General features: G+C 40.1%; 1 protein-coding gene across 7 annotated transcripts in view; it reads left to right on the forward strand.

The window, feature by feature from the left end:
- Positions 1-24,069, forward strand: part of SMAD9 (SMAD family member 9) — a 201,996-nt gene that overhangs the window by 112,043 nt on the left and 65,884 nt on the right. For 6 of the 7 annotated variants that reach the window (XR_002786430.2, XM_064270246.1, XM_064270248.1 and 3 more), the window contains 3 exons: positions 14,696-14,953; positions 19,132-19,239; positions 21,423-21,644. Coding sequence is in view for 6 of the 7 variants with exons in the window: in XM_064270246.1 (XP_064126316.1) it covers positions 14,696-14,953; positions 19,132-19,239; positions 21,423-21,644 (588 nt within the window). In the remaining variant the exon portion in view is untranslated. The remainder of the gene's footprint in view (positions 1-14,695; positions 14,954-19,131; positions 19,240-21,422; positions 21,645-24,069) is intronic. The other variant, XM_010592667.3, reaches the window with a different exon arrangement.

The following is a 24,069-nucleotide window of genomic DNA, read 5'->3' on the forward strand; positions in this document are numbered from 1 at the left end:
GCTATGGTAAAGTGTCTGTTTATATCCTTTATCCATTTCTTAATTGGATTATTTGTCTTTTTGTGTATAGGTGTTGGATATTCCTGTAGATTTTAGAGATTAGACCTTTGTCTGATTTGTCATAGCCAAAATTTTTTCCCAGTCCTTAGGGTCTCTTTTTACATTTTTGGTGAAGTCTTTTGATGAGCATAACTGTTCAATATTTAGAAGATCCTAGTTGTTTATCTTATCTTCTGGTGCTTGTATACTGTTAATTATGGTTTGTATCCTATTTATTAACAGTGGTTAAGTGCTACGGCTGCTAACCAAAGTGTCGGCAGTTCGAATCCACCAGGCGCTCCTTGGAAACTCTATGCAGGGCAGTTCTACTCTGTCCTATAGGGTCGCTATGAGTCAGAATCGACTCGACGGCACTGGATTTATCCTATTTATGCCATGTATTAGCACTCCAAGTGTTGACCCTATTTTTTCTTCCATGATCTTTATAATTTTTGGTTTTACATTTAGGTCTTTGATCCATTTTGAATTAGCTTTTGTGTATGGTGTGACATATGAGTCCTGTTTCGTTTTTTTACAGATGGACATCTGATTTTATCAGCACCGTTTCTTAAAAAGATTGTCTTTTTCCCATTTAATGGACTTTGGGCCTTTGTTGAAGGTCAGGTGACCACAGGTAGATGGATTTACATCTGAGTTCTTGATACTGTTCCATTGGACAATGTCTGTCTGTCATTGTACCAGTGCCAGGCTGTTTTGACTACCATGGATATATAGTAGGTTCTGAAGTCAGGTAGTGCGAGTCCTCCTACTTCATTCTTCTTCTTCTTAAGTAGTGCTGTACTTATCTGGGGCCTCTTTCTTTTCCCTATAAAGTTAATGGTTAGTTTTTCCATCTCATTATAGAAAGCTCTTGGTGTTTGGATCAGGACTGCTTAGTATTTTTAGATTGCTTTGGGTAGAATTGTCATTCTCACAATGTTGAGTCCACATATCCATGGGCATCATATGTTTTTCCATTTATGTCATTCTTGTTTGGTTTCTTGCAGTAGTGTTTTGTAGTTTTATTTGTATATGTCTTTTATGTTCCTGGTTAGATTTATTCTTTTTTTTTTTTTTTTTTAGGGGCTATTATAAATGGTATTGCTTTCCTGATTTTCTTTTTGTAGTTCTCTTTATCGGTGTATAGGAATCCAACTGACTTTTTCCCCCCTGGGAAGATTAATGCCACAACAAAGGAAGATCCTGACCACTGTAAAAGGAAATGAGAATTATGGGTGATGCTCCCCCAAAGGCAGAGTAAATACTCCTAGCAGGTTCGAGAGTCTCAAGTTTGGGGTAACGGGGGGTGGTATGGACAAGCTACTTGAATTGGAGCATACCTAAATTCCAGAAATGGAGGGAGGAGGGCTTAAGAAATCACCTATTCATTTACCCTTCTTTGAACTCTCTTCCAGCAAGTTCCCTGACATTATGAGGTTCAGTGACAGGAACCTGATTCAAGTCTGTCTTTGGTTTTATTTGGAGGCTTCCAGCTGCTTGAATTAAAAAAATAAAAAATAAGTTACAGGATAACATAAAAGTATTCCCTCTCAGAGTGAGAGAAAGTTTTAACTGATTTCAGTCTCCTCCTATGTCAGATCAAAAAAAAAAAAAAAAAAAACCAATTGCATTGAGTTCATTCCAACTCAAGGAAAGGTGTTTTTTGTTTGTTTTTAATTGTGCTTTAGGTGAACGTTTATAGCTCAAGTTAATTTCTCATTCAAAAATTTATACACGTGTTGTTTTGTGACATTAGTTACAATCCCCACAAAGTAACAGCACATTCCCCTTTTCTATCCCTGGTTTCTTGTGTCCCTTCCCGCCTTCTCATCCTGCTTTTGACAGGAGTTGCCCATTTGGTCTCCTACATCTGATTGAAGTAAGCAGCTCATTCCTCACTTTTTTTTTTTTTTTTTTAAATACTCCTGTCTAATCTTTGTCTGACGAGTAGCATTCGGGAATGGTTTCAGTTCCAAGTTTACAGTGCGAACAGGGGCCATTTTTTTGGCAGTCGCTGTCAGACCATAAAGTCTGGTCTTTTCACGCGCGTTTGAGTTCTGTTCTACATTTTATTCCTGCTCTGTTTCGGACTCTCTGTTGTGTTCCCTGTCAGGGCGGTCATTGGTGGTAGCTAGTTCTTCTCATCCTAGGCTGGTGGAGTTTCTGGTTCATTTGGTCCTTTAGTCTCCAAATAGGGATCGTTTTACTACCTCCTTACCAGTTGGGGTGCCTTTTATTTCTTTTTCTTGCCTTATTGCTCTAGCTAGGACTTCCAGCACAGTGTTAAATAGGAGCAGTGATGACGGGCATCCTTGTCTTGTTCCTGTTCTCAGAGGGGAGTGTTTTCAGCCTCTCTGCATTACGGATGATGTTGGCTGTTGGTTTTGTATGATGTCCTTCATTATGTTGAGGAATTTTGCTTCTATTCCTATTTTATTGAGTGTTTTTATCAGGAATGTGTATTGGACTTTATTGAATGCCTTTTCTGTGTCTAGTCAGATGATCATGTGATTCTTTTATTTGTGTGATATATATTGATTGGTTTTCTAATGTTGAACCGTCCTTGCATACCTGGCATGAATCCCTCTTGGTCAGGGTGTTTTTTTGTGTGTTTGTTTTGTTTAATAATATGCTGAATTCTGTTGGCTAGAATTTTGTTGTGAATTTTTGCATCTATATTCATGAGAGATATTGGTCTGTAATGTTATTTTTTTTGTGCTGTCTTTGTCCGGTTTTGGTATCAGGTTTTTGCTGGCTTCATAGAATGAATTTGGAAGTATCCCTTCCTTTTCTATGTTTTGAAATAGTTCAAGTAATATTGGTACAAGCTCTTCTCTGAATGTTTGGTAGTATTCTCCAGTGAAGCCATATGGCCAAGACTTTTTTTTGTTGGGAGTTTTTTCGATTACCTTTTCAGTCTCTTCCCTTGTTGTGGGTCTGTTTAGATTTTTGACCTCAGTTGTGTTAGTTTAGGAAGGCAGTGTGTTTCTAGAAATTTGTCCATTTCATCTAGGTTTTCAAATTTGTTGGGAGTAGTTTTTCATAGTGCTGTGTTATGATCCTTTTTATTTCAGTTGCATCTGTTATAATGTCCCCCATTTCATTTCTTATTTGTGTTATATATGTTCTCTCTTGTTTTTCTTTTGTCTATTTGGCCAATGGTTTGTCGATTTTGTCGGTCCTTTCAAAGAACCAACTTTTGGTTTTGTTGATTCTTTCTAGTCTTTTTCTATTCTCTGTTTAAATTTTTTGTGCTCATATCTTTATTTCTTCTGGTGTCTGTGGGCTTCTGCAGTTCCCTATTTGTTTGAGTTTCAGGGCTAATGTTTTGATTTAGTCTCACCATTTTTGATATATGCATCTATTGCTATAAATTGACTTCTGAGCACCACCTTTGCTGTGTCTCAAAGGTTTTGGTAGGATGGGTTTTCATTCTCACTTGACTCTAGGAATTTTTTTATTCCATCTTTGATTTCTTCTATTACCCAGTGGTTTTTAAGCATTCAGCTTCCATGTATTTGATTTTTTTTCCTTGGTCTTGCTGTAATTAATTTCTACTTTATGGGTTTGTGATCAGAGAAGATGCTTTGTGTTGTCTCAGTGTTTTGGATTTTGTTGAGGGTTGCTTTGTGGCCTAAGATGTGGTATATTCTGGAGGACATTCCATGTGCGTTGGAAAAGAATGTGTACTTTGTTGCTGTTGGATGGAGTGTTCTGTGTATCTCTATGAGGTTAAGTTGGTTGACTGTGGCCTTTAGATCTTCTGTATCTTTGTTGAGTTTCTTTCTAGATGTTCAGTCCTTTACCGAGAGTGATGTGTTGATGTCTCCTACTATTATTGTGGAACCGAAGCTGTCAGTTTCTCTTTTCAGTGCTGTTAGAGTTTGTCACATGTATTTTGGAGCCATGCCTTCATGGTGGATTGCCCCTTTAATCATTATATAATGTCCTTACTTGTCTTTAAGGTGGATTATTTTTTTAAGTCTGTTTTAGTATTGTCACTTCTGCTTTTTTGTTTGTTTGATTTTTTTTCATCCTTTGATATTTAATATATTTATTTCGTTGTTTCTAAGGTGTGCCTCTTGTAGACAGCACATTGATAGGTCTTTTTTTTTTTTAATACCCATTCTGTCATTCTTTGTCTATATATGGGTACATGTAAGCAATTTACGTTCAGTGTGATTATCGGTAGGTATGAGTTTATTGCTGTCATTTTGTAGTTTTTTTTTTTTTGTGGTGCTGATGTTTTGTTTGTTTCTCTTACTCTTCTGTGCTGAATTCATTTTGTTTGTTTCTTTCATTTTTGTGATTTTGTGATTACTGAAACTTTATCTTTTTCTTCTTTATTTTGATGAGTAAGCTTGCTAACTTTCTTTGTGGTTACCTTTAAATTTACCCCCATCTTTCTAAGTTTAAACCAGTCTTTTATTACTTGATATTGCCTTGACTTCCTCTTCATTTGAAGGTTTGATCCCTGCACCCTTTATTCCGTCTTTTATTTTTCTGACATTGTTGTCATTACAGATTGACGTATCTGGTTTCCTGTTGTAAATCTTTTAGTTTTGTTGTAGCTGGCCAATGCTGTCCCGTCTCCTAGATTTAGGTTGTTGTCTGATGTTGTTGGTCCTCTAACTGAAGGACTCCCTTTAGTAGTTCTTCTAACTTTACTTTGGTTTTTACATATCCCTTTAATTTCTGTTTATCTGGAAGTGTCCTAATTTCTCCATCATATTTGAGCGAGAGTTTTGTAGGATATATTATTCTTGGTTGGTAGTTTTTTCTTTCAAGGTTTTTTATATGTCATCCCATTGCCCACTTGCCTACATCGTTTCTGCCAAGTAATAAAAGCTTAGTCTTATTGTTTCCCCTTTGTGTGTGACCTTCCGTTTTTCTCAGGCTACTCTCAGGATCCTTTCTTTGTCTTTGGTTTTGGCGAGTGTGATTTTGATATGTCTTGGTGGCTTTCTTTGGAGTCCATCATATATGGGGTTCGTTGAGCTTCTTGGATGATCAGCTTTTCATCTTTCAACTTAGGAAAGTTTTCTCTAAGCAAATCTTCAGTGATCCTCTCAGTGTTTTCCGTTTTCTCCCCCTGTTCCGGAACTCTGATTGCATGCCAATTTCTGCTTTTGATTGTATTCCACATTGTCCTCAGGGTTTCTTCATTTTTCTTCATTCTTTTCTCTGACTTTTCCTCAAAGTAATATCCAAGGATATGTCTTCAATTATCGCTGATCCTGTCTTCCATTGTTTCAAATTTGCTCCTAAGTCTTTGTATTGCACTATTTCTAAAATCTTGTTGTTTATCATTTGGGTTTCTAATTGCTGTCTTTGTATGATTTCTTGTTGTTTACTTATTTTGACATTTTGTTCTTGAATTATTTTCCTGAATTCTTTCATAGCTTTATCTGTGTTTTAACTGATTTTGTCTGGATTTTTCCATGATTTTGTCTAATTTTTCCTTATTTTTATCTGTATTTTCTTTTATGTCTTTCCTGATCTCTTGGAGAGCCCTGAATATTAGAGTTTGGAATTCCTTATCAAGTAGTTCCAGTGCCTTTTCTTCTACCAGAAGGGCACCTAGTATTTTCTTTTGGTCGCTTTCTGGAGTCATCCTGTCCTATCCTTTTTATATGTTTTGATATTGTCTACTGTCTACGGGACATTCAGGAATTATTTTCTTTGTTTATTGACTGTAGATTTGTTTGTTTCGTCCTGCTCTTTTGTTTTATTTGGTTATGTCTGAGTGGGCAGTCTGGGTGTGTTTTGCTTGCTCGTCTGTCAGCATCTTGTCCAGTGCAGATAGGCAGGAGGGAAGGAAGAGGATGTGATATACAGGTAGACTTGCCAAGGCTATATGCTGGTGGCTGTCTAGCTAAGTGATGCAGCTTGGCCTATCAAGAAGGGGCATGGGTGGTGCACAGGGCTAGGTGGACTGGAGAAAGGAAAGGAAAGAAGGGAAAGAGAGAAAGAAGAAACAAACAAAACAACAACAACACAAATACATATGGTGCTGGAAGAGCCAGCCATTGGGGGCAGGGTGGAACTGGGGTGGTGGCGAGCTGATATCTCTCTCCCTGGGTTGCGTGGCATGGCCTGTGAGGGAAGGACTGAGGCAGCACAGGGCCTAGGTGGTAGGGAAAAGGAAAAGGGAGAAGGGGAAAAATAAAGAAAAATAAAAAATATAGCACTGAGGGAGTCAGCCTGTGGGGGCAGTACAGACCTGGGGAGGCTATGTGCCAGAGGCTCTCTAGCCAAGTGGTATAGCACAACCCATTGAGAAGTGGGGAGTGGCACACATGGATAAGTGTGTGGGAGAAAGGAAAGGAAGGAAGGGAGAGAAGAAACAACAAAAAGAGAAGAAAAACAAACAAAAATGTGGCACTGAGGGAGCTGGTTGGTGACAGTGGTGCAGACCCAAGGTGGTCATATGTCAGTGACTCTCCAGCCAAGTGGTGCAGCACAGCAGTTTGCAAAGTGGTAGGGGTGGCACACAGGACTAGGTGAGCAGGAGAAAGAAAAAGAAGGAAGGTAGAGAGAAGAAACAGAAAAAGAAAAAAATAAAGAACAAAGCAAACAAACTATAAATATGACACTGAGGGAGCCCGTTAGTGGGCGTAGGCAGACCTAGGGAGGTCATGTGCCCATGGCTCTCTAGCCGAGTGGTGCTGTAAGGCCCTTCGAGAAGGAGTGGGGATAGTGCAGTGGGCTAGGTGGGTGGGAGAATGGAAAGGAAAGAATAAACAATAGAACAAAACAAGAAAATATGGCACTGAGGGAGCCAGCTGATGGGGGTGGCATGGACCCAGGGAGGCCATGTGCCAGTGGCTCTCTAGCATAGTGGTACAACACTTCGCATCATGAAGGGGGGGCAGGCAGCTCATGGGCCTAGGTGAACAGGGGAAAGGAAAGAAAGGAAGGGAGAGAGAGAGAAGAAACTGGAAAAGAAAAAAAAATGGCGCAGAGGGAGCCTGCTGGTTAGGGGGCACGGACCCAGGGAGGCCATGTGCTTGGGCCCTCTAGCTGAGCAGTGTGCCATACCCTGTTAAGAAGGGTAGGGGACAGCACATGGGGTAACTGGGCAGGAGGAAGGAAAGGAAGTTAGGAAGAGAGAGAAAAAACAAACAAATCCAAAAAAGTAATAACAACAAAAAAATGGTGCTGAAGGAACCAGTCGGTGGGTGTGGGGTAGATTCAGGTGACAGTGAGCTGATATCTCTCTGGCCAAGCGATCATGGCCTGTCGGAAAGCAGTGGAGGCTTCATAGAGGAGAGAAGGGTCAGGGGTGGGAAAGCGTGTAACCCTGGTTACAAGTGCTGTCTCCTGTTGGGAGCTCCATGAAGTTGTCTTCCCATACTTCCTCTCTGTGTTCCCTGGTGGCTGTAGTCCAAGATGGTAAATCCGTGCAGCGTTAGCTGGTGGGAGACCTCCGCTCCATAGCTCTTCTCCTCCTCTGCTCTCTGTCAGGTTCTCGTTCCATTTGGTGCTTGATCAAGTTCTTTATCCCTTCATTTGACGCTTAGCATCCCAGAATTGACGTTTTAATCTGTTTTACTTACTTTTCCATATCTTTGCTGCAGAGGGGTTGGCATGGTGCTTCTGTCTATAGCACCATGTTGGCCTATTGAAAACTACCTGATTTTTTAAAAAGATAACACACTTTTTCTCAGCTCTCATTTGAACCTTGATGTGCACGGTAACTCCTTCCACTCTTTTCTACTGTATGTCACTTAGACTGAACATTTGATATATAAAACGTGACATAAAATAGAGTTGAGTGTCTGTAAGCTCACTACTTTGTATTTGCAAGCAGCAGTTGAGATGAGAAAATAGAATTTAGTAATTAGGGATAGCTTTTGGTTGGTGGTATGTGGAAAAGGGTAGTAGCAGTTGTCATTGTAGTGTCAGAACCTGTCTAACTTCAGGGGGTTAATGATCAGGATCAGCCCTAAGATGATCCTTATGAGGTGGAGATCAGACATGCCTCCACTCTCCAGCCTTTTTACCAATTCTGACACCAGCTGCCCCTCCCATGGCACTCTCTACTCCTCTTCTGGGTTTGACAATTCATGGCAATGGACACACAGAACTCACAGACCATACTTAGAGTTCAGTGGTTTATTAAGGAAGTAACAGGTCGGAAGTTCAAATCTACCAGGTGCTCCTTGGAAACTCTGTGGGACAGTTCTACTCGGCACTAGGTAACAGGGTACAGCTCAGGATCAGGGTCAATAGGCTACAACTCAGGATCAGGACCAGGAAGCAAGTAGGGAAGTCTCCTTTAATGCAGGACAGGTCACCTATTGGACTCCCTGAGGACAGGCTCCTCTTGGCCCCTTCAGGACAGGCTCCTGTTGGCCCTGCTGCCTGTCACCACTGACTGCTGCAGGGCCCCTTGTGGGCCTGTCACTACCAGCTTGGCCACTGGGACCCTTCTGGGCTTCTCACTGTCTTCAGTGCTACAGCCCTTAACCTATGTTACAGCTCTTTTAGGAGGTTCCTTGCCTCTCTCTTTCTCTGCATTTTCTCTGTTCTTTCTTCCTTCTGCTGCTTCCCTTTCTGTTTGAAAAACCTCTGTGGGACTGACTGCAGATATAAACAGTTCCTTGCCATTTTCAGGACCCCTGGTGGTAAAGTGGTTAAGACCCTGGCTGCTAACCAAAAGGGTGTCGATTTGAATCCACCAGAAGCTCCTTGCAAACCCTATGGGGCATTCTACTCTGTCTTATAGGGTCGCTATGAGTTGGAATCAACAGCATCGGGTTTTGTTTTGTTTTTTTTGGTTTGTCAGTTTCAAGGCATGACCCCTCCCAGTGTGGAGGCCACATACTGATCAATCCCCTTGCAGGAGGCCACAGACACTTCATTTGTATAGTAAGCTACAGACACTTCATTTACATAGTTTGTTGACCAATCCCCTGCAAGGTGCTTACCAATCACAGGGCAGGCTATAGCCCAGGACCAGACAAAAACCATCAAACCAAGTTGTTTACGGCTTACCCAGGAAATATCAGTCAACCTGGACAAAAGAAACAAACCCTCTGGGGTAGTAAACTAGGGAAAAGGTAAAATCTCTCAACATGTATTTCCAAAGAACCAAGGCAAGAAGACCACATGAAGGAACTTAATTCCCCACACTATATTTTGAGTGAAAGTGCTTAAAAATGTGATCAGTACAAAGCTAAGGCTCAGTTACCTGTCAGATGGAATAACAGGATATCATTGAGTTTTTTGTTCGTTTGTTTTGTTTTCTTTACAAATATTCACTGCTTTTACCCAGATGGTAAAAATGTATTACCAAGATATTTGTCACGATAGAGAAAAATATATCCTTTTTCTCTTTTGGTGGCTTAGTGCCTCAAGATCTTTAGGTCGTGAGGAAATACAAGTGACTGCGACTGCATTCAGAAGTGTATGGGGCATTGTGTTTATCAATGTTAGGAATACACTGTGGATACCTTACACTAAAACAGAAGTCACAGAGATTTTTCAATTGCTTCCTCATCCAAAGAGAAAAACATTTGAACATTATTAATATTGCTACGTAAAAATGTCATTAAAGAAAAAGTATCCTTGAAAAATAAGCCATATAAGCCATATGTCATGTACTGTGTTGGCCTCTCACTTTTGAACCATCATGAGGCAAGCCATCTTTTTATTCCCGTACATTCATGTATCACAGAAAAGGAAATTTCATGGTTTATTAGCCATCTCATTTTTGCATGGTAGTGTTGAGTGTTTGTTTTATGTGATAAGACATATATACAAATGTTGTTGTTAGGTGCCATTGAGTCAGTTCCCATTCAAAGGGACCCTATGTACCACCGAACGAAATGCTGCCTGGTCGTGCACCATCCTCACAATCGTTATTATGCTTGAGCCCATTGTTACAGCCACTGTGTCAATCTATTTTGTTGGAGGTCTTCCTCTTTTTTGCTGACCTCCCACATTACCAAGCATGATGCTCTTCTATGGAGACTGGACCCTCCTGATAACATGTCCAAAGTACATAAGACATAGTCTCACCATCCTTGCTTCTAAGGAGCATTCTGGCTGTAATTCTTCCAAGACAGATTTATTCATTCTTTTGGCAGTATATATAATGTTTTTCATCAATACCATAATTCAAAAGCATCATTTCTTCTCTGGTCTTCGTTATTCATTGTCCAGGTTTTTGCATACATATGAGACAATTGAAAATACTGTGACTTGAGTCATGTGCGCCTTAGTCTTCAAAGGGACAAAGATGCTTTGAAGAGGTCTTTTGCAGCAGATTCGCCCGATGCAATATGTAATTTGATTTCCTGACTGCTGCGTCCATGGATGTTGTGAATTCAAGTAAAATGAAATCCTTGAATACTTGAATCTTTTCTCCATTTATCATGATTTTGCTCATTGGTCCAGTTGTGAGAATTTTTGTTTTCTTTATGTTGAGGTGCAGTCCATATCAAAGGCTGTAGTCTTTGATCTTCATCAGTAAGTGCTTTCAGCAAGCAGGGTTGTGTCATCTGCATATTGCAGGTTGTTAACGCGTCTTTCCCCAGTCCTGATGCCATGTTCTTCATATATACAAATACTGACTTCTAAAAGAAGAAGAAATCATTTGCCTTTCTGTCACCTTCATTTGTACTGGTTTTAGTTTAAATCTTTTGTTTGCTTGGTTGAGTTTATTTTCTACCTGTAGAGCTGAGAACTGTTGCTTGTTAAAAAATAGATATAGAAAATGACAAGTAGTAGACTTTGTTATTGTTAGTAATGTTATTTATAACAATGTTAACATTAATAATAATGTTATTGTATTGCTATGATTATTGTCATTCTAAAATATATATTTTTAATGAAAGTTCTTATCAATTTTTTAAAAAATTATATTGTAGTTTCAGTGAAGGTTTACACAGCAGTTTAGGTTCCCATTCAACAATCACTGCACAAATTGTTCAGTGACATTGGTTACGTTCTTCACAATGCACGAACATTCTCATTTCTGTTCTGATTGTTCTGTTTCCATTAATCTAGTTTCCCTGTCCCCTTACATTTCCATCTTTGTTCTAAAGTCATTGTCGATCATTTGCTATCATATAGGTGATTTTTTAAAGGAGCACGGTACTTACAGGTGATAGTCATTATTTTTTGAGCCAGTTTCTTATTTAGTTACAAGGTAACCTCAGAGGTTAGATTCAGTTCAATAATCTTGGGAACTCCTCCAGCTTCAAACAATCCATTAAGTCTGTTTTGTTTTGCACCTCCGTGACACTTACGGAATACCCTTTTTATGCCAAGTATTGTGGCACTTCAGAGTGAATAGGAGCTGCAAGTGCTCAGAGAATGTTTACCCTTGGGAATTTTAATCTGTCTAAATTTTGTATAAGGAGTCCTAGTGGTTCAGCAGTTAAGTGCTTGGCTGCTAACCAAACCACTAATGAACATTAGTTTCTGTATATTTACTTGTTTATGTCATTTCATAAAAGCGAGAACATACTATATATATATATATATATTTTATGTGATTAACTTATTTTGCTTGTAATGTCCTGTAGGTTCATCCATGTTGCAATATGTTTTGGGAATTCATTTTTCTTTATTGTTGAGTAGTATTCCCTTGTATGTATGTACTACATTTTACTTACCCAAATTCATTCATTGATGGGCACTTAGATTGTTTCCATCTTTCTGCTTTTGAGAATAGTGCTGCAGTGAACATAGGTGTTCATATCTCTGTTTGTGTCACATCTGTTAGATCCCTAAGGTATATACTTTAGGAGTAGATTTGGTTGGTCCTATGGTCGCTATGAGCCAGAATTGACTCGACAGCAGTGGGTTTGGTTTCTTTTTTTTTTTTTTTGGTATGGCAGCTCTACCTCTAGTTTTTGAGGAACTGCCAGACGGTTCCACAAGGGCTGTACCATTTGCATTCTGACCAGCAGTGGGTGAGGGTTCCAATTTCTCCATAACCCTCCATCACTTGTTATTTTCCTTTTTTTTATCTTGGCCATCCCAATCGGAGTGAAATATTATCTTCTTATGGCTTTGATTTGTATATCTCTGATGACTAATGAAGATGAGCATGTTTTCATGTGCCTGCTGGCCATTTGAATATCCCCTTTGGTGAAGTGTCTGTTCATGTCCTTTGCTCAGTTTTCGATTATTTGTTTTTTTGTTGTTCTAGAAATTTTCTATGTAATTTTGATATTACACCCTTATCAGTTGTATCATTTCCAGAGATTTTTTTTCCCAGCCTGTAGGTTGTCTCTTTCCTATTTTGATAAAGGTCTTTTTATGAACATAAGTATTTAACTTTTATGAGGTCCCAGTTAACCTATTTTGTTTTCTGTTGCTTGTACATTTGTCGTTGTGTTTGATAATCTATCATTGAAAAAAATTAAGTCCCAAAGCTTTGCTGCTGTATTTTAGCTCTTATCAAATTAATACATGCATGTGACAGCAAATCAATAGAGTAATTAAAAACAATAGGCACCCTATCATCCTCAGAAAAAATCACTTTTAACCATTTCTTGCTTTTAGTTCTTTTTCTAATTTCCTTCTTAATACCAAAACTTGTGGAGGTAACTGTAGATAATATGCTTAATCATCTGTTTCTAAATTTATCACCTTTAGGTAATTTCATTGACTCTGACATAAAAGATGAGGATTTAGCTAATTTATATTACCTTCCTCCTTGTTCCCAATTCTCGATACCTATATTTTAGTTTATACTTTATATTATTTTTTGGTTATGCTATTAGTTGCTGTTGTAAACTTTAGAGAAAAAAATTATTTTCTCTCAGAAGAGCGCTGGTCGATTGCCTTCCAGCATCCAGTGTTGGTGAAGAGAAGTCAAGAGGCCAGCCCAATGAAATCATTTCTTTGTACATGACTTTGAAGTGATTGTCTGAGAGCTCTTAGTATATTCCATTTATCCTTAAATAGTTTAAATTCAAGATGATATAACTAAGTCTGGATGTCTTTTTTTTTAATTGGGTTATGCACTGAGAGACCCTTTTTAGTCCGATGACACAGATCCTTCTTTAGCACTGGGAAATTTTGTTCTGTTATTTCTTTGATTATTTTCTCGCTCCCTTCTCCCTACCTTTCTGTGTGGAATTTTTGTTGGTCACGGGTTGCACCTCAGTGACACTTACGGAATACCTTCTTTATGCCAAGTATGGTGGCACTTTAGAGTGAATAGGAGCTGCTAGTGTTTGGAGAATGTTTACCCTGGGGGAATTTGAATCTGTCTGAATTTTGTATAAGGAGCCTAGTGGCAGCAACAGTTAAGTGCTTGGTTGCTAACCAAAAGGCTCTGTGAGAGAAAGACCTGGTGATCTGCTCCCATAAAGATTACAACTTAGAAAACCTATAGGGCAGTTCTATTCTGTCACATTAGGTTGCTATTAGCCAAAATCTACTCTACAGCACCCAACAACAACAAATTTTGTATAGAATCAGGATCAAGAACATTTTTATTCCTTTTAAAGACTGAAGCCCAGAAGAAGCATACTAAATTGAACAAACTCTATGTATAGATTTTCTTGTTGCTGCTTATCTTTTACTTATCCACTCTTGGTATTATTCATATTTGTTGTTAGTTGCCATCACGTCAGCTCTGACTCGTGATCTTGTGTGTAACTAAATGAAATGTTGCCTGGTCCTGTGCCATTTTCATGATCATTGGTATGTTTGAGTCCATTGTTGTGGCTGTTGGGTCAGTCCATCCCGTTGAGGGTTTCCCTCATTTTCACTGACCCTCTGCTTTACCAAACATGGTATCTTTTTGTAGCAATTGGTCTTTCCCAATGATGTGTCTAAAGTAAGTGAGCCAAAGTTTTGCCATCGTCACTTCTAAGGAGCATTTTGGTTGTATTTATTCTAAGACTGATTTGCTTGTTGTTCTTCTGGCAGTCCATGGTATATTTAATATTCTTTGTCAACACCATAGTTCAGATGCATCAGTTCTTCTGTCTTCCTTTTTCATTGCCCAGCTTTCACATGCATAGGCGATACTGAAAAGACCATGGCTTGGTCTGTCCATGCTCATCTTATAGTTAATAACTTTTAGTTATTCAATTTTAAATTTTTGTGCTGGGGAAAAATAGAATCTTTTTATTTTAGCAGCACTACTGGGTCTGAAATTTAGATTGATCATCTAAATAATTCATTATAGTCTCTGAAGAGAAAAATATTACTCTGGGCACCACTTAAGATTTAATTGCAAGCAAGAGAAACCAATTTTGGCTATCTTAAGTCTTAAGAAGATTTTATTGGCAGAATCAAAGGAAGAAGTGAATAATCAGGTCTCAAGAAGGTCAGATATTAGGGCAGTTCTGGGAGTTGCAGTGGTTGGAATGGATAGACAGTCTCTTTAGAGTGTTGACATTAGACGGATTCTCCTCTGAACTCTTGTTAATTGTGACATTCCACTTAAGGTTCAGATTATAAGGAGAGAGACCGTTGGCTTAGCTCGATTCACACGCTCAGTTCTTGTATAGAAATAGGGCATTAATTGACAGTTTCACTATAAGCCCAGTAATGGAGGAGAGATAGTTCCCAAAGGAAGAGTTTTATCATCAGAACTGGAGGAGGATAACAGATGTCTACTCTGTTCTGTAATGATGTGTCAGTGTTCACTTCTAACTCACGTGCCACTTTCTGATCCTAGTGCTGCCTCCTGTGCTTGTGCCAAGACACAGTGAATATAATCCCCAGCTCAGCCTTCTGGCCAAGTTCCGCAGTGCCTCCCTCCATAGTGAACCACTCATGCCGCACAATGCCACCTATCCCGACTCCTTCCAGCATCCTCAGTGTTCTGCATTCCCTCCGTTGGCCAGTCATGCTTTCTCGCAGCCCCCATGCACTGCCACCTACCCTCACTCCCCAGGAAGTTCTTCTGAGCCAGCGAGTCCATACCAGCACTCAGGTCAGTAAAAACAACAGTGAACTTGAACATACGGAGAAAATATAACCCAATACAATTATCTGTGGTGAGACAAGCATAATTATGATAATTGTATCTAACACACATAGAATGTTTTGTAGTTTACAGAGCCATCTCCTGTACTTCACATCGTTAGATCCTGCTGCCCCACTACGCCCAGTCCTGTAAGGTAAGCAGGACTATACTCATTTTGAAGCAGTTACAGTGGAGCTAAAAAATATTTTGCTCTGGTTTCTGGTTCTAATCCTCTGGAAGCTTACAGAAACTACGTATATTTGAATGGTGTCCCTGGGAATTTCTAGGTTTTATTTTTTTAAACGGGCGTACACACAAGATTAAAATACGTATCTAATCCAAGCAAAGAAGCCCTGGTGGTACAATGGTTAAGTACTCAGCTGCTACCTGAAAGGTCAGTGGTTTGAACCGACCAGCTGCTCCACAGGAGATAGATCTGGCAGCCTCCTCCAGTAAAGATTACAGCCTTGGAAACCCTGTGGGGTATTCTGCCCTGTCCTGTAGAGTTACTATGAGTTGGATTCAACTCCAGGGCAACGCATTTGGTTTGGTTTTAATCCAATTAAGAAGATTTGGCCTGGGGCGAGCAACAGGGAGGATGAGTGCCAGGGCTTTTCTTATTTGCCTTTCAGCAATGCATAACATCAGTGGGGCTGAGAAGATGGTGCCAGCTCTAGCCAGTGTGTTTCCCTTTTCTACTCAGTGGAAGTAGGACAGCATCTTGAATACAGAGTTATTCAGTAAATATTTGCTGGATTGAAAAAGCAAGAGAGAGGGAATGTGCATTACTCTGTGGGAAAGGGAGAACCAAGTATATTATCATATTGTCATGATAGCACACCTGCAGAATGGGCCTATGTTGAGATAATGTAGAATAGATTTATATGTATCTCATGAGTGTGAGATAAATAATACCCTGAACTAACAAGTTCCTAAAAGCCTGAGTATGTACGTTTGGTGCCGGATATCATAATCTGCGTCATTCATTCATCTATTTAATTTATTTAACTTATATTTATTGACCTCTTACTATATATAAGCATTGTCTTAGGTTGCTACAAGAATGAATTCAAAGGTGAGTTAAGAATTGTCCCTATCCTCAAAGAATTTATAAACTGTGAAAAGATAAAGAGGGAATTGCCCCTTCCCTTCCTATTCAGTTCTTTCTTTTGCCCCCTTACGATTTATATATACATCTACTGTCACATTTATCGCACTCTATAATGTAATTGCTTGTGTGTCTTTCCCCCGGTAAACCGTGAGCTCTATCTACTCTTTTATGTCCATCACAAAGCCTGGTACATAGTAGTTGCTCATTAGTTGTTTACTGAGTAAATAAATTACCCTCCAGGCATTTGGAACATGGGACTAGGGCTCAGGAATATACAGATTTGACTGACTCATTAGGTAATAACTGAGCACCCACTAAGTAACAGGAACTGTTCTAGGTGCTAGAGTACAAAGGTGATTGAGACGATTTTTTTTTAAATTTTTTATTGTGCTTTAAGTGAAAGTTTACAAATCAAATCAGTCTCATACAAAAATTTATATACACCTTGCTATATACTCCTAGTTGCTCTCCCCCTAATGAGACAGCATGCTCCTCTCCACCCTCTATTTTCCTGTCCATTCAGCCAGCTTCTGACCCCACCCCCACCCCACCTTTTCATCTCGCCTCCAGACAGGAGATGCCCACATAGTCTCATGTGTCTACTTGAGCCAAGAAGCTCACTCCTCACCAGTATCATTTTCTATCCTATAGTCCAGTCCAATCCCTGTCTGAAGAGTTGGCTTTGGGAATGGTTCTTGTCTTGGGCTAACACAAGGTCTGGGGACGATGACCTCCGGGGTCCTTCTAGCCTCAGTCAAACCATTAAGTCAGGTCTTTTTACGAGAATTTGAGGTCTGCATCCCACTGCTCTCCTGCCCCCTCAGGAGTTCTCTATTGTGTTCCCTGTCGGGGCAGTCATTGATTGTAGCGGGGTACCACCTAGGGGGCAATGGTTTTTGACCTTCAAGAGGTAGTGACTATTGAGAGGGATCATGTAAACGAATACTAGAGTGTGATAGACATTGTACAAATGGAAAGAAGGCAATGAATTTAAGGAGGTAGAATCAATAGGACCTGAAGTGGGGGTGAAGGCCGAGGTGGTGGGTGGAAGCTTGGGAGTCATTCATGCGGAGTGGGACAAGATAGTTGAAATCTTGTGGCTGAGTTCACTGAGAAAGAGACAGGACAGAAAGAAAAGCCATTTGAGGACAGAGCCATGTTTAAGGGATAGGAGGATAATTATGGCACAAAATATGCGTTTATATAAAACAAGTCTATGCTATAAAGATTGCCTGCACTTTGTGTTCACGTGGTAGTTAAACAAACAGGTTGCTGTTCCTTTGCCTTTTCCTATCCATGAAGGACAGACCACAAGAATGATATTAGTTAGTTTCTCATGGAAGGAATAGCCTTTTTCATTTCTAAAGAATATATTTCTTTTCTGAATGCAGATAATGCGCTCAGCTGCTAATTGAAAGTTTGGAAGTTGAAGGCCACTCAGAAGTACCTTGAGCTTGAACCACCAACCTTTTGGTTTGCACTACCCGTGGAAGGAAAAGCCTTTTTCATTTCAAAAAGTATAATTTTTTTCTAAACAGCTAACAGTGAAATGCCACCTGAATAACAATTCCGTACATATATGACTAAAAGGGACTTTTTTTTCTTTTCGTTGTATTTTATTTTGTTTTTTATTGAACTTTAGATGAAGGTTTGCAGAACAAACTAGTTTCTCATAAAACCGTTAGCATACACATTGTTGTATGACATTGGTTAACAACCCCAAGACATATCAACACTCTCCCTTCTCAACCCTAGCTTCCCTATTACCACCTTTCCTGTTCCCTCCTATTTTCCTGACTAAAAGGGACTTTTGGGATTATCTGGTTTATCCCCTTTATTTTATAGATGGATTTCCTCAAGAACCTCTAAAAATAACATCTGACTTTATACGTTTTTTTTACCAGGGTCATAGTTCATTTTCTCAAAAGACCCAAGGATTGCTTTATCCATGGTTCCCAATGTGGTCCAAAGACCACCTGTTTTAGAATCTCAGGTACCTGTTGAAACAGAGATTCCTACATCTAACCACTGGTTTCTTGAATCAGAATTCTGGGGGTGGGGCCTGGGATCTGCATTTTTAATACGATCCACTACGACTTTTTTTGCATCCTTAAGTGTGAGAACTATTAGAGTGGACAGTTGATTTCAACAAAGGCAGACTGGCCCAACCTTTATTGCCCTTAAACTCCACCACTAATGTAACAAGACTATTCTGGACTGACCTTGGGAATGTACAAAGAAGAAATCAGTTGTTCTGAGATCCTCACAAGAGTTGCTTGGGTTTTTCCTCTGCCTTCTGAGTTCCTAGTATGTTATGAATTAAGTCCTGATAAGATGCTGTCTACCAAACGCCCCCTCATAGAATCTGTATTGGAGAGAGTGGCCTTTGTCAGCCTGCTTTGGGCAGATTTCTGTGTTTTGGGACATATCTTAAACTCTTTCAGGGCAGAGTATCCCAGTGGCCATTGTTTAATCCATGTAAAGAAAGGAGCTGAAAATTAAGCTCACCTTTTTTTTTTAAAGAGGGTTCAGCTTTCTCTGTGTTTTGAAAGCCAGGTGACAGACTATTCTGCTCTTGAGAAAAGCTACTTATCGGGAAGTAGTTTGAGCTCTCAGTGATGACTCATAAGTAAGAAGGAAAACTAAACAACTCTTTAGCGAGGCTCTCAAAACAACCAGTTTCTTCTGTAGGACGCTCAGAATGTCACTTCAGAATAGCCCTGTTGCATTAATGGTTTCTCTAGCAGTTACAGAGCCCCGGTGGCTCAGTGGTTAAGAGCTACGGCTGCTAACCAAAAGGTTGGCGGTTTGAATCCACCAGGTATTCCTTGGAAACCCTATGGGGCAGTTCTGCTCTGTCCTATAGGTTTGCTGTGAGTCAGAATCAACTCGATGGCCATGGCTTTGGTTTTTGGTTCTTAGCAATTACACTGTCAAGCAGACCCATGAGTTTATGGGTAAAAAAGGTTGGATCCCACTGTCTTTGTGTGGTTTATCAGTTTGACAATTCCTTTGTTTTACTGCTTTCTTTTAGTTGACACACCATCCCCACCTTATGCCACAGAAGCCCCAGGGACCCAGAATGGCGGACCTGTAGATGCCACAGTTGACAGACATTTAGTGCTATCAGTGTCTAATGAAGGTAAATTTGTGGATGAACAGCTAATTGTAGCTGTTTTCCAAGAATATTTCCTATTACCCCAAAGCAAAACAAAACAAAACGTGCTTGTTGCCAGTAACTCCAGGTTCTGCTTAGTGCAACTCCATCAGGTGCCAAAAAGACCTAAAGACTGAGAGTTCGGGAGAACTAAAGCCAACTTCACTGGTTGGCCAAGGAAGGAGATAGTTGGGGCTAAGTACCACCCAAGACTGCCTCCCTGAGGGGTGCCAGGGGAAGGATTTTATGGGGTTAAGGGCAGGAAGTGGGCATATATCTCTGGTTGGTTGGTTGGGGCTGTATAAATTTTTTTTTGAAGTGATAGGTCGATTTTTATTCCCTGCGCAGGCGCACTACATGGGGAAAGTGATTTAGTGCTGGTTGGACTTCTCGCTCTCTAATTAGGATGGCGCTGTCTTTTTTTTCCTGAGAAAGGTTCCGTCTTCTTCCAGATTGGGCATGTCACCTAAGGTATAAAGATGCATCAGGAACTGGTTCTGGCTGATTTCTTTCGTCACCTAGTTCAAGAAGGTCTCTGCAAGGAAAACAACTTCAGGAAATAGGGCAGAAGCAGGGTAGGAACTACCTTGTGAGCCTCGTCATATGCAGGCCAGCCTTCTCTCATGTTTTTAGGGGCAGAGGGCACGGCTTTGTGTTTTCACTGTGGCATTCCTCAGTGCCCTAGAATGAGTGTTTTATCATCCTGGTTACTAGGATGAGCTTTTATTTTAATCTAGCATTTAGAAGTTTGTAGTTGTTGGTGTTTAGTATGGTACTTCTGAGTGCTGGCAGTTTTGTCCCATTTGTGTTTTTATTATAGGTTTATAGTGGTGTTTTCTGTTTGGCCAGAGGGGTGCTCTTAAAATATGTTGGCATTTTACAAAGTTTTCTTTGTATCTTATAATATATCTCGTTGTTGTGTGCCATCCAATTGATACCAACTTACAGTGACCCTGTATGAAAGAGTGGAACTGCCCCATACGGTTTCCGAGGCTGAAATCTTTACAGGAGCTGATCTCCAGGTCTTTTCTCCCACAGAGTGACTGGTGGGTTCCAACCACCGACCTTTTGGTTAGCAGCTAAGCTCTTAACCATTGTGCACGAGGGCTCCTTTGTAATATTTTAGATAAGTGTTATTTAGCTGTAATGTTCCTGTAAACCACGTGGCAATCATGTAGAAATGCAGCTTTTGACTCAGTAGATCTGGGCTGGGGTCCAAGAATCTGTGTTCCTAACAAGGTGGTACAGAGGTGAGTAGGGAGGGTGTAAAGGAGTATCCTTGAGTGAGTTTTCCTGTGAGATCCTTTTGTAAATCAGATCACAACCCCTAGTTTATCTGTTTTGTGAGTTTGTATTTTTGTGCATTACATACAGGCTTTGTTAATGCGGAGCAGACTCTAGTTGTATTTATCTTGATTGAATTATTACTACATTCAAGGAGAATAAAAATAATAAATCAAAAGGCAGAGGATGGGTATAGGAAGCAAAAAAAGAACTCTGAAATTCGGTGGATTTCTAGAAATTTTAGGGTGAAAATATAACATGCATGGGTTGCCTGATGAAATATTCAGCTCTCTTTAAAATATGTATATATAACTCAATATTCTTTATATAGCACAGAGGAGAGTGCAAGGCCCTCTTCGTGGAACTTTTTTTTTTTTTTTTTGGCTTCTTAAATAATTTGAAGTCCAATTCAGCTTTTGTTTGTTTGCTTTTTTATCATGGCTGAATAATCTTTGTTAGATAAAATTTTTTTTGCCAGAGGGATTCAGTTTGGCACAGTCACAGTGATGCATCATTCATATATAAAAATGACATGACCTACCAACTTCCTTTTAGTTGGTATTCCTTTAGGGGTGATGGACTTTAAATTGATCCCTTCATATGGTCTTTAGTCCAGACTTCTCATGATTGATAAATATGCTTACAAATTTTCTAACCATTGAGATTAACAAAGACCATGACCTCTGCCCACAGGTATATCCAAATGGCTAATCACAAACAGCTTCCTTTAAAATGACAAGTTTTAAAAGATTGCAAAATGACATAATTGGTCTTGCAGTCAACTTGCTGGTTAAGAGCATTGATCTAGGTTTCCTGGTGGAATCATGAAATGTGAAGCCCAGGTATGACTGGCATGATGTGTTATCTGGTTCATTTCCTTCCAGAATTCCGGCCAGTATGCTATGAGGAGCCACAGCACTGGTGCTCCGTTGCCTACTATGAACTGAACAACCGAGTCGGGGAGACGTTCCAGGCCTCCTCCCGAAGTGTGCTGATAGATGGATTCACAGACCCTTCAAATAACCGGAACAGATTCTGTCTTGGACTTCTTTCCAACGTAAACAGAAACTCAACAATAGAAAATACCAGGAGACACATAGGAAAGGGTAAAAGCAAATACATAATTCCTTTATATATCCTTTTGAGCTAAAATTTGGAAATGGAAGCAAACCATGTCTGTGCAATCTACAAGAGACAGTTCTCGCATTACTGTTGGATAAAGCCCGTTGTCTTTCAGGATCTTACTCTCTTTCTCATCCTCTAAAATCCACATACCGTCTTCTGAAGGGTGGCATGGGGTGGGTATTGTGAAGACAAGTGAGATGATAAATATGAAAGCAGGACGAAATTATTGAATGGAAGTATTACGTATTATTTTCAAATTACCTATGGGTGCTAACTAAGATACTTTCTGAAGAAGAGGAATTCTGACTGGATGATTATTTCTCAGGTAAATTTACCTGATCATATTAGGTAGAGATACCTTTGGAAACTTAGAACCTAGGTAGTTAGAAACTTTTCTTGCAGCCAGTATATAATAATGACTTATTTATTGTTGGGAGCCTTTGTTAGGTGACGGAGATCCCTCCCTGTGCACTGCACGGTGTTTGTTATGACAGAGCTGGTTGGGCACAGGTCTCACCAGGGTCTGACTAATGATACTTTTGAAGTCAGTCTTATCCGTGTGATCAGTGGTAGCACATCTAGGCTGCTGGTTTAAGATTTTTAAATTATTATTCCTATTTTACATTAGAATAGCTACTAGTCTCTGAGTGATACCTAGTTGTCCATTGTGATGATCCTGGGATTATGTCAGATATCTGGAATCACAGGTGTAAAGAATCTTCAGAGTAATTTGATCTTTTCTCCCCCAACCAGTACTTACCACCACCTCAGGAAGGTATCCGTGAGCCTTTTCTTTGAAATTCCTGGGGGAGATTTATTATTTCACTTGGTGATGCGTTCCGACATTCTTCCTAACATACCTCTGAAATGTCTCCTGTTGTAGTAAACCATTGATTAGACACAGGTTGAATTAGTTCATTAATGTTGACATTTAATGGATCTGTGATGGTGACAGTTACTTTATGTTTATTTAACTTCTGGCTGTTTCCATGGAGGCTTTGAGGTGGCTTTCAAGAAACTTTTACAATAAAATAATAAATCAAAAAATAGGAAATCAGAACATGTGGGGAATACTAAGAATACAAGTGTCTTAGTCATCTAAAAAAAAAAATCATCTAGTGCTGCTAAAACAGAAATACCACAAGTGATGGCTTTAACACAGAGAAATTTATTCTCTTACACATTAGGAGGCTAACAGTCCACATTCAGGGTGCCAACTCCAGGGGAAAGCTCTCTTTGTGGGTTCTGGAGGAAGGCCCCACGTCCAGGGTGCCAACTCCAGGGGAAGGCTGTCTCTGTGGGTTCTGGAGGAAGGCCCCACATCCAGGGTGCCAACTCCAGGGGAAGGCTGTCTCTGTGGGTTCTAGAGGAAGGCCCCACGTTCAGGGTGCCAACTCCAGGGGAAGGCTGTCTCTGTGGGTTCTAGAGGAAGGCCCCACGTTCAGGGTGCCAACTCCAGGGGAAGGCTGTCTCTGTGGGTTCTGGAGGAAGGCATCACATCCAGGGTGCCAGCTCCAGGGGAAGGCTGTCTCTGTGGGTTCTGGAGGAAGGCCCCATGTCCAGGGTGCCAGCTCCAGGGGAAGGCTGTCTCTGTGGGTTCTGGAGGAAGGCCCCATGTTCAGGGTGCCAGCTCCAGGGGAGGGCTATCTCTGTGGGTTCTGGAGGAAGGCCCTTGTCATCAATCTTCCCCTGGTCTAGGAGCTTCTCAGCGCAGGAACCCTTGGTCCAAAGGATGTACTCTGCTCCCAGCACTGCTTTCTTGGTAGTATGAGGTCCCCCATCTCTCTGCTCACTTCTGTCTTTTATATCTCAAAAGAGATTGACTCAAGATACAACCTAAACCTGTAGATTGTATCCTGCCTCATTAACATAATTGCCTCTAGTCCTACCTCATTAACATCATAGAAGTTAGGATTTACAACACATAGGATAATCACATCAGATCACAGAATGGTAGACAACCACCCAATACTGGGAATCATGGCCTAGCCAAGTTCACATGCATTTTGGGGGAACATAATTTAATCCATAACAATGGCTTTACTTTCAAATGATTTTTAGAACAATTTCCAGTGAAATATGAAAACAAAACTTTAAAATGTAATATTGTAGAGCTTTTTGTTGAGGGGGTTTTGCTGCTTGGTCTATGTGTTAGACTTCTGCTGGTACCACTTAATCCAAAACTAGAGTTTAAAGTCCTAAAGAAAAGTGAAATACCTCCTGGGAACCTTCCTGAGAGTAGTTTGTTCAAAGTACTACTGATGAAGACATAGGGAGTTGGTATTCTGTGAGAGCTAAGCCATAGGGTTAAGAAACCATGTGATCAAGAGCCAGGATTGATGACTTATTATGAAAACCAGAAAATCTGTCTCACCTGAGTGGAAGGCCGCCCCACTTTCATGTGAT

Source organism: Loxodonta africana, chromosome 17 (assembly GCF_030014295.1).
Source record: "Loxodonta africana isolate mLoxAfr1 chromosome 17, mLoxAfr1.hap2, whole genome shotgun sequence".
Classification (NCBI taxonomy): Eukaryota; Metazoa; Chordata; class Mammalia; order Proboscidea; family Elephantidae; genus Loxodonta; species Loxodonta africana.